General features: G+C 43.8%; 1 protein-coding gene across 3 annotated transcripts in view; it reads left to right on the forward strand.

Moving 5' to 3' along the window:
- Nucleotides 1-3,932: 3,932 nt before the first annotated feature.
- Nucleotides 3,933-13,587, forward strand: part of ABL2 (ABL proto-oncogene 2, non-receptor tyrosine kinase) — a 41,985-nt gene continuing 32,330 nt past the window's right edge. For 2 of the 3 annotated variants that reach the window (XM_035537820.2, XM_035537822.2), the window contains exon 1: nt 3,933-4,104. In XM_035537820.2, coding sequence (XP_035393713.1) covers nt 3,933-4,104 — 172 coding nt within the window. Of the gene's footprint in view, nt 4,139-13,587 lie in introns of all 3 variants that reach the window. The other variant, XM_035537821.2, reaches the window with a different exon arrangement.

Genomic DNA, 13,587 nt, shown 5'->3' on the forward strand with positions numbered 1-13,587 from the left:
AGCTTTCAGTGTTTATTGCAGGGTAACTAACTTCGTGTCACAAAGCCTTTATCAGATCTTAAAATCTTTCATTCTCTTTTTAATGTCTTTCCCTAGAACCCTTTTGTTCTGGCTCAGAGGTGGCTGCCTGCTGTTCGCACAGCTGAAGGCTGGGTGTTACAGGTAGCTGAGCGGCCATGCCGGGGCCATCTAGTGGACATCACACTCTGCCTGTGCAGATATCCCAGGTGAGTTACAGCTGTCCTGATTTCCATGATTTGTTCTGGTATTGTAGTAAAAACGCAATAATCTTGACGTGGGAAGCACAGGTATCCTTTACTCTTGAGGACTCTCCAAATGCCTCGGGTCAGGCCCCTGCTGTCCTAGGCAATTCACAAATACCTCAACTAATACTGGTCATATCCTAAATACAGGCCAAACGTTTAAAATACATCTGTTCTTCTGTGCAGCTTTGATACACTGAAGGTGTCTGAGCTGGAAGAAGAGCAAAGATTACCCCTAGAATTAATTTTCAAGCCACCAATACAGTAATGCTAGTTATTTTTTCCCAAGTTACAAACAAAAACTGCCCAGTTGACTCAACACTCAGGCCCAGGAGTCTCCAATTTATCCACAGGCTTCTTCTGGCACAGAACCCACACTTCAGGCGAATGACAGCTGTGAGTTCATTACATAATGTGGAGCACATAGGACTGCTCATCCAGCAATTACTTAATCTTGTGATTTTTGGAGCACACTGTGGATGTGGTGCAATGTATTGTCAGTGCTTAGAAGAAACTCCAAGAAATGGGTATATGGTAAATATTTAAAGTCAGTTCAGAAGTGATTCTAGAAATGCCACATTTCTGGTCAGGCATATTACTGTAGTGTCAATGCTGCCTTTGTTTCTTGGTCCTATTATCCCTTACTCAAATAGCTCATGAGATGGCAGATTGACTGGAAGCCCAAAACTGCCAGGAGGGCAGTAACTATTAGGATACCACATTAACACAAAGCTGCCAGCCCTCTTCGAAAGAAATTACCTTCTGACAAACAACCTATTTCTGATAATGCATGAGCCTGATAACATCACAGCTGATAATAATAGGTAGCATTGATACACATTTTACCTCTTCAAAGCACGTTGTAATCTTTGCATAGTTAATAACTGTGACACTCCATGAAGTAAATACTCATTAGCCCATGTTCTAACAATAAGGAATGGCGTGGCTCAGTGTCATCAGTGACTCAGCAGCAAAGAGTCATTTTCAGTTTGGAAAGTTTCTTGTTTATATCCCATCGCTCTTCTAGCAGGCAATCCAGAAGAGTGGTCACCAACAAGGGCTTGGCATCCCCTGCTGTGTGGGGCCAGAGGAAACGACACCATTTAAAAGATGTGGTTGAGAGCAGCAAGTGGGGTACAGTCTGAGGACATAACTTGTTTAGCAGACTGTCCACAACCAGTAACATCTTGGGCACTGGTTTTGAAGCTTTTTAAATAGGGTATGGCACAATCTAAAAATACTACTATACAGTAGCAAACGGTAACCATGCTGCAGCCCCCTTCCCTTTGCAAGACCTTTTTAGAAAGCCCCTGCTTGACTCCATCCCCAGCTAAGACATATCTGTGTCAGACAATTTCTGTGCAGTCAGTCATTAAGATAACCCACAGTAAGCTGTTATATGTGCACAAGCTGCTGATATGGAGAATGAGGGATTTCATAAGGTCTGAGGAATAAGAGCAGTGATTAAACCCAATTCTCTTTAGTGTACCTACGTATAATAGTCTCTTGATATTGGCATCTTCTTTTAAAATGCTAATGGCCTTCTTCTGTGTAGTTCTTTAGGATCAGTGAGTAAAAAGGCATTAGGAAATAAAAATACTATTCCTGTTGATTGGAAAGAGTGGTTCTATCCTGCAAGGCAGCTGCAAATGGCACGAGGGAGTTTTATGTTTGTTGTCTCTCTGCAGTCTCCAGAGAACATATATTTTGATTACAAGGCAAACCATTTACAAATGCCAAACCGTGCAAATTCTAGCTGGAATGAGACCAGGAAAAATCTCCACTGCGGAGTGTACCTATGTGGACCGGTTCTGCCTGAGACTGTCCGTCCTACAGAGACACCCTCTGCTCATATCCATATAGCCGTGTCCCTTGTAGGTCCCAGGACTTGGCAGTGCGTACCCCGTGCTACACCCCAAATATTCCCAGGGCTATTTTAGGAACTGTTTTGTTGTGTGTTATTAGCAAGCTTCTCTCTAATTCCTGATCTCCCCTGTGCTCTTAGTCCATGAATGCAGTAAGTGAAGGCATTTCTGGCTGCACAGGCTCCTCGCTCCTGTTCAACCTAGCCCATGTCAGAGAGCACACAAGTCTGGCTGGGTGAGCCACCCCTATTTCAAGGCAGAATTGTTATTGCAGCTGAGTGCATTTCAAGCACATGTGAGAGTATGGATAGCATTTTGGTAGCACCTGGTGACTCTGGGAAGGTAGAACATGACTTTAGAAGTGTCACTGGAAATTTCATACGCGAAAGCTGACTTCCATGGAGGAGCTTCTCCTCGCCATCCCAGTCTAGGACAGCCACACAAAGGCTGATCTAGATGCGGGTTGCTGGGGGTCTTTGGAGGCTGGCTGCCAACAAGCCAATGTGACACTGCTCTTACTGATGTGGAGAGGGAATCCGAGACTAACAGCATTGCAGCTCATCCCCAAAGAGGCAAACATGGCCAATATATCACTGAAATAGTAGCTAGCTTGGAGAGCAAAATACCACCAAGAACCTAGGTCTTCTAAACTGCAACAAGCACCATGATCTCTCAGGATGAAACCTCCTTCCTTCTGCTTTGAATTGAGAAGCTGAAAGAAGAGAACTTAATTGCACGCCAATTAGCGATGGTGTGTGCTCAGCCACCTGATGACAAGATGCTGCCACCAGCCGCGCTTGTCCAGCAACACGCCTGATGTTACTCACACTGCTGTGCCTTCCTGTTCCTCCGTGCCCTCAGCCTGGGGAGGACGAGGGCAGGTGACATGCCGCAGCCCAGGGAGTTCACCTGGGGCCTGACGAGCAGTGGAAGAGGAGGCGCATGTGGTGCGGGCAATGCACAGGAGTGGGAACATGGTGTGTGCACAACGAAGAGGAGGACCTGGAGGAGGTTGGGTTAGCCATCCAGACCTGCAGGCTGCCACCCGTGTGCCAGGGCCATGACGAGGGTGTGAGTTCTCCTTCTGGGACTGGACCGCATGGGAAAGCGATCCCATGTTTAATCCACCTGCTTGGGTGTGTAGGCTACAACCCAGGTAAGGGCCCGGCTTTAGCCTACAGTGAGGCTGTGTTCTGAGATTGTGGGGTCACTTTGCCATCAGTGGGATAATCCCTGGGGACACGTGCAGTGACACCGACGCAAACACCAAAGTCTGAGCTCAAGCTGTGACGGACGTGCGGCCGGGCATCGCCTCGATAGCGATGGGGCTGGGCACCACCAGGACGGGGCTGAGCCCCGCTCCTCGCAGGGCAGAAACACCGGGGCCTTGTTCCTGAGTGCTGCAGGTCTCACCCCAAGGTGTGAAGGAACCCGCTGATGTGCAACATATCGCGATATGGGACGGCCACGAAAGCTGAAGGGCCACTTGGAAGGGACAGAACCCGAGCCGCCCAACGCTTGGAGGAGCACAAAACGCCCCGCCGGAGCTGCGGCTCCCCCATCGCGGCTCCCCCCTCCTTCCCCGCGCCATCCATCGCGACCGCTGTCGCGACGGGCGGGGGCGGGCTCCCCGGGAGGACCGGAGGTGGCTGCGGGAGCCGCTCTGCCCGCTCCGCCGGCGCTCTGTGGTTTAAGATGGCGGCGGGGGCCGGGGGGGCGAGGCCGTGAGCGGCGGGCCGGGCCGGGCCGGGCCGGGCCGGGGGGCGGCGGCATGTGAGCGGGGGCCGCGGCCGGCAGCGCGGCGATGGGGCAGCAGGTGGGCCGCCTCGGGGAGCCGCCCGCCGGCCTCCAGCACCACCAGCAGCAGCAGCAGCCGCGGGCACCGCGCGGGAGCAGCGCGGGCAGGCCGGCGGGCCGCCGGCGGGAGGCGGCCGGGCGCACGGCTGAGGGCGGCTTCAACGTCTTCGCCCAGCACGGTGAGCGGGGGGAACGGGCCGGGGGCGGCCTGCCGCCGGGCTGGGGGGGGGGGGGGGCTCGGGGGGTGGCGCTGGGCAGGGCACGGCAGCCCCGCCGCGCTGCTGCCACGTCCCGGGGGATGCTCGGCTCGGAGCGGGCCTGGCAGCGGGCTCGGGGCCGGGGGAGCTTCCCCGGGGCTTGGGGGTTGCCCGGGCTCGCCCCCGTGCCCGGCGCCGCTGCGGGGAAGCGGAGCTTGCAGCGCTCCTTAGCTGTCACCGCCGAGGTTCTGAGCTCGGGGTGTGTTTACAAGAATAAATGCTACATGTGCTTGCAAGAGTTTACCGAGGAACTTATAACGTGCCCTTCTCGATCTATAACTCGCTGTTGGTATTATAGAGCCCGAAACAGGAAAGGATTTGGTTTTGATTGAGGTATTACAGCTGCCCTCCAGTTTGCAGCTGAAGTTATGCCTATCCATTTCTATCTTATCACTGTAAACTGATACCAGAAATGTGCAATGCAACATGATCCATTTGTAATCGCTCTTAGAAGGTGCCTACAACGTCTAATCCCCAATGTTTTGTGACTGTTTTATCATCATCATCTCTGTGGCAGCTCCTTAATAAAATGCACAGGTTTGGGAAGGTATGATGAACCGAAATCTCAGCAAGAAGATTGAGACTAGGTTTGTGGATGCATCCGCAATACTAAAGAACTAAATCTGCTATGGAGAGCATCACCAGTTTGGCTTGTTGTAGGTGGAGGGAGGTGTCAGTGTTTGTAGACCAAGGCTGCTTCTGACAAGCAGCCTTGTCAGAATTTGTTTTGCTCAATAGAATAAGCATAGGCAAAAAGATTAAAGAACATCCAACCAGCAGCCTAAATGTAAATATCATCTGCTGTGACTGCTGACATGTAAGTATCTATCAAAACAAGACTGCATCACTAAGTCTGGTTCTTAAATTCTCAGTGTTATCACAGCTCTTGAGTTCAGGGAGCAGTATCAGCTTGGAAACCAAAACAACTCTGTGCTTGCCGAAATGCCCGACCCACTCTTACTGCTATTAAAGCTAAGGATTACTTTTTCATTGCTTCTTTCAACCGTAGTATCATCAACTTTTTACATTATTTAGTTTGTCATTGTATTGTATTTTGAAGGCACTTGGGGAGAAACATTAGTCTAAAATAGAAAATATTGTAAATTCACGATGTTAGGGAGCAGATCTCAGAAGCTACACACTTATCCTGGTTCTTTCGGTTTGCTGTAATCTATGTCTTCAGTAGCAGAACAAAATTGCTGTGTAGGCTGCTAAGCATGACTTAGCAGGCAAAAGTACTTCTGCTGATGAGAGTCTGTCTTCAGTGTTTTGGTACCCAGCTGACTACTTTGTTCTTGTTCTTACAAGGCAAGCATATTATGGCAAACAGCAAGGACATTTGTGGGAAGTATGGTTCAGCATGTAGGGCCTTACAGTTACTTCAGAGTAACACAGTTAAGGTTTTCTTGACTCAAGTGCATCTTTTCATTTATTGCTGCATGTTTTAGTAGTAATTTAGTGCAGCATCCTGAACATGTCCTTCTAGCTCCTCCCTCTGTACTACGAAATTTTAAAGGCAGAAGGTAGGGAGAATTATTTACTTGTAGTGGCAGGGAAATGGAAAGAAAAAGCTTTCTTAAGCAGGCAGGCACACGAAACAGACATTAATGTGCTCTGCCAACCCTTCTGCTCTGTCTTCCATAGAACTAGAAACAAGAATAAGCTTGGAAAGCAAACAGGCTCTGAATAAAACTGTTCAGTGACATATAAAAAGAGCGCTTCTCTATTATAAGAGCGATCATAACTTTTAAAGTAATTTCTCTACTACTTATATTGCCTAGACTATTGCTTCAGTGGTAAGGTAATATTTTACTTAGTTTTTTGTTGCTTCTGTTATTTTCTTTGCAGACTGTAAAGGAATATTGAAAGTGCCTATTGAAAATAAGATACAGCGTTCTGTTCTTTTAGATTATAGAAATATTTTCTTCCTTTTATTCTTTGTTTCCAATCTAGCTTTTGAGGGTTGCGGGGCAGCCTTCAAACTGTTGTCATTGGTGAATGCTTCAACCCTGTTGAATTGTTCCCTGAGTCCACATACGTTTCAGTAGACATAAGTGAAAAGCTCACTATTAATAATCTATAGCAAATGCTAGTTAAAGTTGGGTACGTATTTAAACGCTTGTCTTGGGCAATAACCAAAGATTCTTGTCAAGTTCCTGGATTTGGCATTAACTTCCTTTCTCAGAGAAATTGTTCTCTTGCAATCCTGATTACCCTTGTCTGAGATTTCTTTTCTCTCTACTCCTATTCTTATTTTTCACTTACTGACCTTCTCCTGTTTTACTTAACCTGGCTTCCTGCTGGCTTTCCTTAAGCGCCACCCTTCTTTTACTGAGACACTCTTGTTGCTGGTGGTATTTCTTGATCCGCATTCCTTTCTTCTAGTCGTTTCTTTCTGAACCTGACCTGTCCTGTCTCTTGTAGGACATGTATTCTCAGTATGTGGAAAGTGATGGAAAACACACAGGATTATATGGTAGCACTCTTGGACCAGTGACTAAACCAGCCAGTCTAAGGATGAGCCTAGATTATCTACCCTCCTTGAGATGTTCATTGATGTGAGGAAGACCACCTCTTAACTGGGCTAGATCCTTATGGTTATACATCCCTGTTTTAGCTCATGTTGACAGGTTTCAAACTGTTATCTCAGGAGTGACATGAACCTTGCCAAGGACTCTTGCCAAAGCTCATTTTGACGGGTTGCTGCTTCTTGATTGTTTATGAAAAGGATTGAAGTAAACGAGGTTTTCAGCCTTAGACCCATTTTGCCACAGAATTTTGAAGAACAGGTTGCATCAAATGAATTAAGTATAATGTCTCTTATGCTAGGCTACCAAAAACCCGAGATGAGTATTTTTAAGCAATTAACTTGAAGTACATTTGTCTACAAAAAATGGAGATTGAGTTGAACCAGTTTGTCCCAAACTTATTTGCTGTGTTACAGAGGTTCTAGCTACAGCTGCGTAGCAGAAGCAGTACAGATATCCAGAAGTAATGCGTATATGTATTTATGGAAGAAACAAGGAATTTGAAGATGTTTTCTGCTTTATGGAAGGAATATAGAAATCTGTATTGTGGCACCGCGCTCTTCTGTCATGGAAACAGATACCTAGATTCCTGGGGAGTTCAACTCACTGTGGTATTGAAGTTGAACACCAGACCTAAGCAAGCTGATATGCACACATTATTTCTTATCAGTGGAGCAGAGTTCTCCAAGATGTAGATGATGATGGATTTTGCAGCCTTTTGCAGTTAGGCCTTCAAACTGCCTCACTCTAGCATTCCTAGCACATGATCTGTGACTTATAAAAGCAAGCAATGGATCATCAAGCATGTTGGTTGCTAATAAAGTACTAGAAAGGAAGAGTGTAAACTGAAGGATTGTTCAAACACTGCTGTTCCCATTCACACTGCTTCAGAGTTAACTGGTACCACAGAGATAACAACTGAGTTGGGAGATGCTGCAGTGAACACTGGTTATGATCTAATTTCTGCAGTTCAGTGCAGCCAGGAAAGAAAAGAAGTACTCGGTGCTGTCACTGGTCGATCTTGCTTTCCCTTTCAGAGAAGGAACAGGGTAAAGAACAGGAACATAGTTTATCTCCTTATCCTTTCAGTGGTTTGTCTGAGAGAAGGTGTACAACCAACGACAACTGACAACTTCCAAGTTGCGTCGGTTCTAGTCGGCTCCTTGTATGACCTTTAAACAGTGACATGCTCAAATTTTCTTTCTGAAGAGCAGTGATAACCGTCTACTGTACCAAGATATTCTTTGGAATGGTGTTAGCATGCTTTTCATCTCCGAAAAGACTTGCTGAGTGTTGTAGAAAACATACTGCAGGAAAATCAGATTATTTAAATCCTGGCTGGGAAGCCTTTGCTATACCTGTTTGCAATACTGCTACAGTTGCCTTGGTGATATATTTTGGGGTAGTGGAAGGCGCTGCCACGCTTGAGCTTTTGATCCAGCAGGCGCAGGACATTTGTTCCCTGTTTTGTTTTCTAGAGGAGGAGTTTAGCAACCTTTTACTCAGTGCATCAAGGTCAAGCAAGATAAGCCTATACTTTTAAAAATAAAATTATCATTAAAGCTCCCCTAAGGCAGTTAGAGTGCCCTGCCACATGATAAAAACATTCTAAAATAGGAAGAAGCACAAATAACTATCCCTTTGAAATTCAGTGAAACTGAAGGGTTAGATACAGGAAAATGGAAAGGAGAGAAAATAGGGACTGTTTAACAACTGTACTTTGTGGGCCTCCTAAAGTGTCCTTTATTTTTCATCCCAGTGAAAGGCAGCAAGCTTGAGCCAGAGCTACTTGCCCGCAGACTTTCCTGTCAGTAAATGCCCTACGCAGATAGAATATAATCACTGTATTCAGAGCCTCGCTCTTTGTACTGTAAATCAGAAATCTTGTGGGACCATAATATATAAATAACTCTTAACTAATTATTTGGGGAATAAAGGATAGTTCAGCTAAGTATCTAGAGAAATGTCTCCTGTAGAACATGAAATCATAGGCTTCTTGTTCTCTGCTGCATCATTCTCCATGATATCTGAATTATTCCTGCAAATTCGGTTGCATTCAATGCTTATTTTCATAACTGGTCTTAAGTCGGAATTTTTGCATGCTTTATTTTACAAGTGAGAAGACTCTACCAACTCAATAGAAGGGACAATATAATGCAGACTACGGACCTGTTTTAATTCCTGGCAGATATATATATATATATTTCTTATGTACTTTTCACATACACAGGGGAACACAGTCTGAAGACGACTGGAATGAAGTTACTTCAAACCATGGTATCGGAACTATCTTAAAAATCAAATTTCAAAGCCTAGGCAGATCTCTGATTTCTCAGTTCTCTTGTAGCAGATGGTGTGGTACAAGTTGTTCTAGCAATATTTCACAAACTTGCTGTTGCTTGCAAGTGCAATGTTTTGCAGAAAAAAATGTTGGATTTTTTTTTGGAAATAAGGACACGGCCAAGTGAACAAATCAATGGGAAGTGACTGTGTAAGCTATTGGACACAAATTGTCACAAACAGCTTAAATCATCTCCTTTAATCTAGCTGGACTGACAGCTCATAATTAAGAGTTAGGAGATGGTTGGACTATCTCCTAGAGGTGCTGTGACAGGGTTGGCTTTGGGAATATTTCATTGCTAGTGCTAATTACAGATTCTGAGACAGGAGGCTTGAAATCATGTTTTCACTGGTGTTCAGAAGAAGTGACCTGTTCTGTGACCCACTTACTTCAGCATATGTCAGGTTCCTAAAAGCAGGCTAGTCCTTGCTGAAGTCAAATCATACTTTTTAGATCTTTGTTTTTTAGGATAAAGCTAGATGATCATTAGCATGATTTGTTCTAGCCCATTTCTGTTAGTTGTCACAACTGAATGTTTCCAGTACACTTACCATTAAGCTGCCTTCTAAATGCCACTAACAGCTGACTAGTTCACACTTGTAAGAATCCAACTAATATAAAACCAAGAGAAAGAATTTCATACTTACTCCAGTAGGGATACGTGTGAAAGTTATTAGAAGTAGTGCAGGGAAGTTTTCTTTAGTGACTTGCCAAATTTATTTTCACCTGGTTGTATTTCAAAAAAAAAAAAAGCCATGGATGGATGGCTGCTGCCTAAAGCCCAGCCTATATTATAACTGTTTCAGAATCTGATGCCCAAAATCCCAGCTTGCCAAGCAGTTAGTTGTTCTTTCAACAGTGTGTAATTATGAGTGACATGGAGCTTGGTAGCTGTAGTGAAGAGGTAGCTCTTGGTTGGCTTTGCGGGTGAGTTTGCAAAGGAGAATCTGCAAGATGAATCCGCAAAGTTGAATCTGCAAGTTCCTTCTTAACAGCATTCAGAAGAGTATTTACTGATAAAGTAATATTTCTCATAGTTGCTCGGACCACCAGGAGACTCTCTCAACAGAGCAGGAAAGAAACACAAGCTTGCACCAAGTGTGATAACACAATTGAGTTTCTGGGTCTGAAAAAATGTTTTGGTCACTATTGCTGCATCATCCCTGGCATCTGTCTGGTTTTGTGGTTATGAAATACTTTGTTTTATTTTAAAGGCTGATCTTGGTATTGTCCATGGAGATTATTCTCAGTAGAATAAGTGACTGTTAGAAAACCATTGAGGCTTCCTGTTGGTAACACTGAAAACCACAACAACAAAGCTCAGTTATATTACCAATATCTGCTCAGGAAGTTTCCCGTGCTTTGTGGTCTTTATATAAAGACATACACATCTCCCAATACCAGCTGTTTATCTGCAAGCGTGTAAATTAATCTTTTAGTAGACAGCTTTCATTAGCAGCTAAATCAGCACGGGAGTTTCAAAAAACAGCCCAAAAGCAACTTTGCTGTTTCTTTGGGGGGAGAGGAGATGAAGATTCACAGAAATACTTCACTAACAACTGGATTGGTTTCATTCCAATTTTTTGTTGCTCTTAAAAGGCCATTAAATTTATTTCTCACAAGAGTAAACTTTTTTTTTGTAAATTCCTTTCCCTTTCTCCTGTCTCCCTGCCCAAACATGCAAAGTATTTCTGTCCACAAACATTGTCCTTAGAATCTTAATCTTACTGTGCTATTTCCATTAAAAAATAATTACATGTGTTAATAAACTTGGAGCTTCATTTATGCTGATTTGCAATTACTCTGTGATAATAATCACGTGAGAACTGGAACTACAATTATGTAAGAGGAAGCGGTCTTCAGTGAATGAAAACTCATTTTCCATAGGGCAGTTTTGCAATCCCCCATCCTTCAATTTGAAGGATGATTACTGGTTTGGGGCTTGGCCTCTTTTCTGCCTTTTTTTTTTTTTTTAAACAGGACAAATACTGAAGTGAAACTGAAGCAGCTGCTTCTTGATATAAGCTGTATGTGGCAAAGGCAGAGGAACCATCTTCTGGTGCTATTTGGGTCAAATTAGGAATCACATTAGAGGAGGTGAGGATGAGAACATTTTGTATTTGTGACCCTATGCACATACAAGCCTATTTCTTCTTCCTTTTTCATGTAATAATTCCAGCAACAAAGGCACAGCAGAGACACACTTGATGCTATTTGTTATCATCTTACCTGGGCTATGTAGGGTGAACAACTATGGAGAAGAGTAACTCCATAAAGACAAATAATGCTGGGAAGGGAAGAATGGGAACGAGCAAAGACTGGAAAAAGAGAAAAATGTCAAAGATCTTTCAACCTCTCCCTAATACTGCATTTTGGTACATGGGAGACTTTATCTCAGTTGCTCAGCTTTGGAGATAATCCTTTAAAATACCATCTTTGGTATATTTAATGCTTGTTGAATGAGACAGGTGGGCCTTCCACACTGATCAAAGTTAGAAGTGGGTTACTGCCTGAGGTCCCTGTAATGGGTGGCATGCCAACAGAGGGATTTCCTCATGTACCTAATGACTGATAGCAGACACTAAAATCCAGAGGTGCTGGAGCACAACCAACCACAAATCTGCAGCACTGGTCATTTTGGGAAGGAAAAACTCACTGGCAAGATCTCTTCTTTTCGTCTTATCAGAGGTGGGATCAAGAACAATTGAACAGTGAATGCACATACACAGTCCTTTTATAAAGAGTTTGCACATGGGATTTACAGTGGGTAGGCAGAAGATACCAACAATCACTTTTGTTGCAGGTTGTGCGCTCAGCACCATAGCTAATTTTAAATCAGGTGGCAGGCTTGGCTCTGGTTGAAAGAAATGATATCAAGATTGACCGCTATGGTGGTCGTATGTAGCACAGGTCATGAAATACTTCAATTTTTCAGATTCTGTAGCCAATTAAATCCATAATTTTTGGAATAGTTGACCATAGAGGCTAGTGTGCCTGTACAGTAGATACACCAAAACATATAGGAGCTGCCAATTGAAGAAACACTTCCCCATCACAAATCTGTGACCACTCCAAAATGGCTCAGCCTAGAAGCTTGCTAAAATATTGTCATATCCAAGTAGGTTAGTATTTAAACTCCTACATTTACCTGATACCTGAGAGGTCCAAAAGACGTTTACAGAGCACAGATAATGTTTTCTAGAGAAAAAACAAAGCTTTGTATGTTCTAATTTTGTAGCCCCTGTATTGTGAAGATAACCCTTAAAATCCAAGCCAGAGTGTGAATTAACACAACAAGGCCTTCCTTATCTTACAGCGTCAACTCAGTTTTTCAAGATTATTTCAAAGTCTTTGCTGCCCTGGGTTCATTTTGCTAACCAGCGATGTCACGGAGTTAACAAGACTGTTCAGTTTTACTGCTGCTATTCAGAAACCTGTGGGAGGCTGTGCAACTGATGAGAATATCAATTTTGTGTCGCTGCTTAGAAAAGCAAAGAGCAGAAGTAGAGGAGAGATACAGCTATGCTACTATTTCGGAAGTGTATTTAATAACAGGAGGAGACTGGAAGAATGATTTAGATAGAAGTCCTTGAAGGGATTTCCAAAGAAATCATTTTGAAGTGCTATTTCTGGTCCAGCGATCTAACATGCCAAAACTCGCCAATTAACGAAATGAAGATGATTGTTAAGATCTAAATGAAGTCTTTGTTTATGCAAACTTTTTAAAAAACCTGATACAAGTTATATCATCTGGGAAAAGTGAAATGAACTCTTCGTAGCCGTGCGAATAGCCTTCAAGACCTTTTGAACTAGCTTGCAGCATAGCTTTCTTCCCCTACTAAATCACTGGCTCCAGCAGAACTTGAGGTTATGATGGCCTGAGCCAGCACGGACTTACTGCTCGTGTTTAATGCAGTTTCTTCATAGAGAACCAGTTTTAATTGTAAAGCTTTCTTTGTGTCCACAGTTCACTTCAGTACAAGCGAAAGAAACGTGTCCTTTGTCTCAGAGCTGATTTGTAGTTCCTCTCTCCCATAACTTTTTTTCCATCTTTGGAGTAGCTATAAAGCAGCAAATAAAATCGCTCAGTCTAATAGTTGGCAGTTCTCTCACTCCTATCTGAAGTTAAAATAGCAACTTCTTCAAAGTTGAACTTTAAATCCCTAAGTGTCCTACATGTGCTTTTTAGAATATCCCCGTTACTAACAGAGCTGTGTCTCGGTAAGGATGCCGTTCGAATGGCGTGCTGATTACAGAAAACAAGCTGTGTTACAGATGCTCTGAAATGTTCTTTGACCACTTTGTGGTGGTATCACTCCATTCTAGTTTGTTTTCAGGCTTTTTTTCTTTTACTGTCTGGATTGGCCTCAAGTAAGCAGTGATGAGGTCAATCATTTGTGGCAGTAATATTAAAAAAAAATAGCAAGAGCCTGCTCTCTGCAGGCTCAGGAGAATTCTTGCACTGCCTCCTGACTAGAAAGATGAGGGGATTTTGGTATTTTTTTTTCCTTTTTTTTTTTTTCCAGCCAGGGAGAG

The sequence above is a fragment of the Cygnus atratus genome, chromosome 8 (genome assembly GCF_013377495.2).
Source record: "Cygnus atratus isolate AKBS03 ecotype Queensland, Australia chromosome 8, CAtr_DNAZoo_HiC_assembly, whole genome shotgun sequence".
Lineage (NCBI taxonomy): Eukaryota > Metazoa > Chordata > Aves > Anseriformes > Anatidae > Cygnus > Cygnus atratus.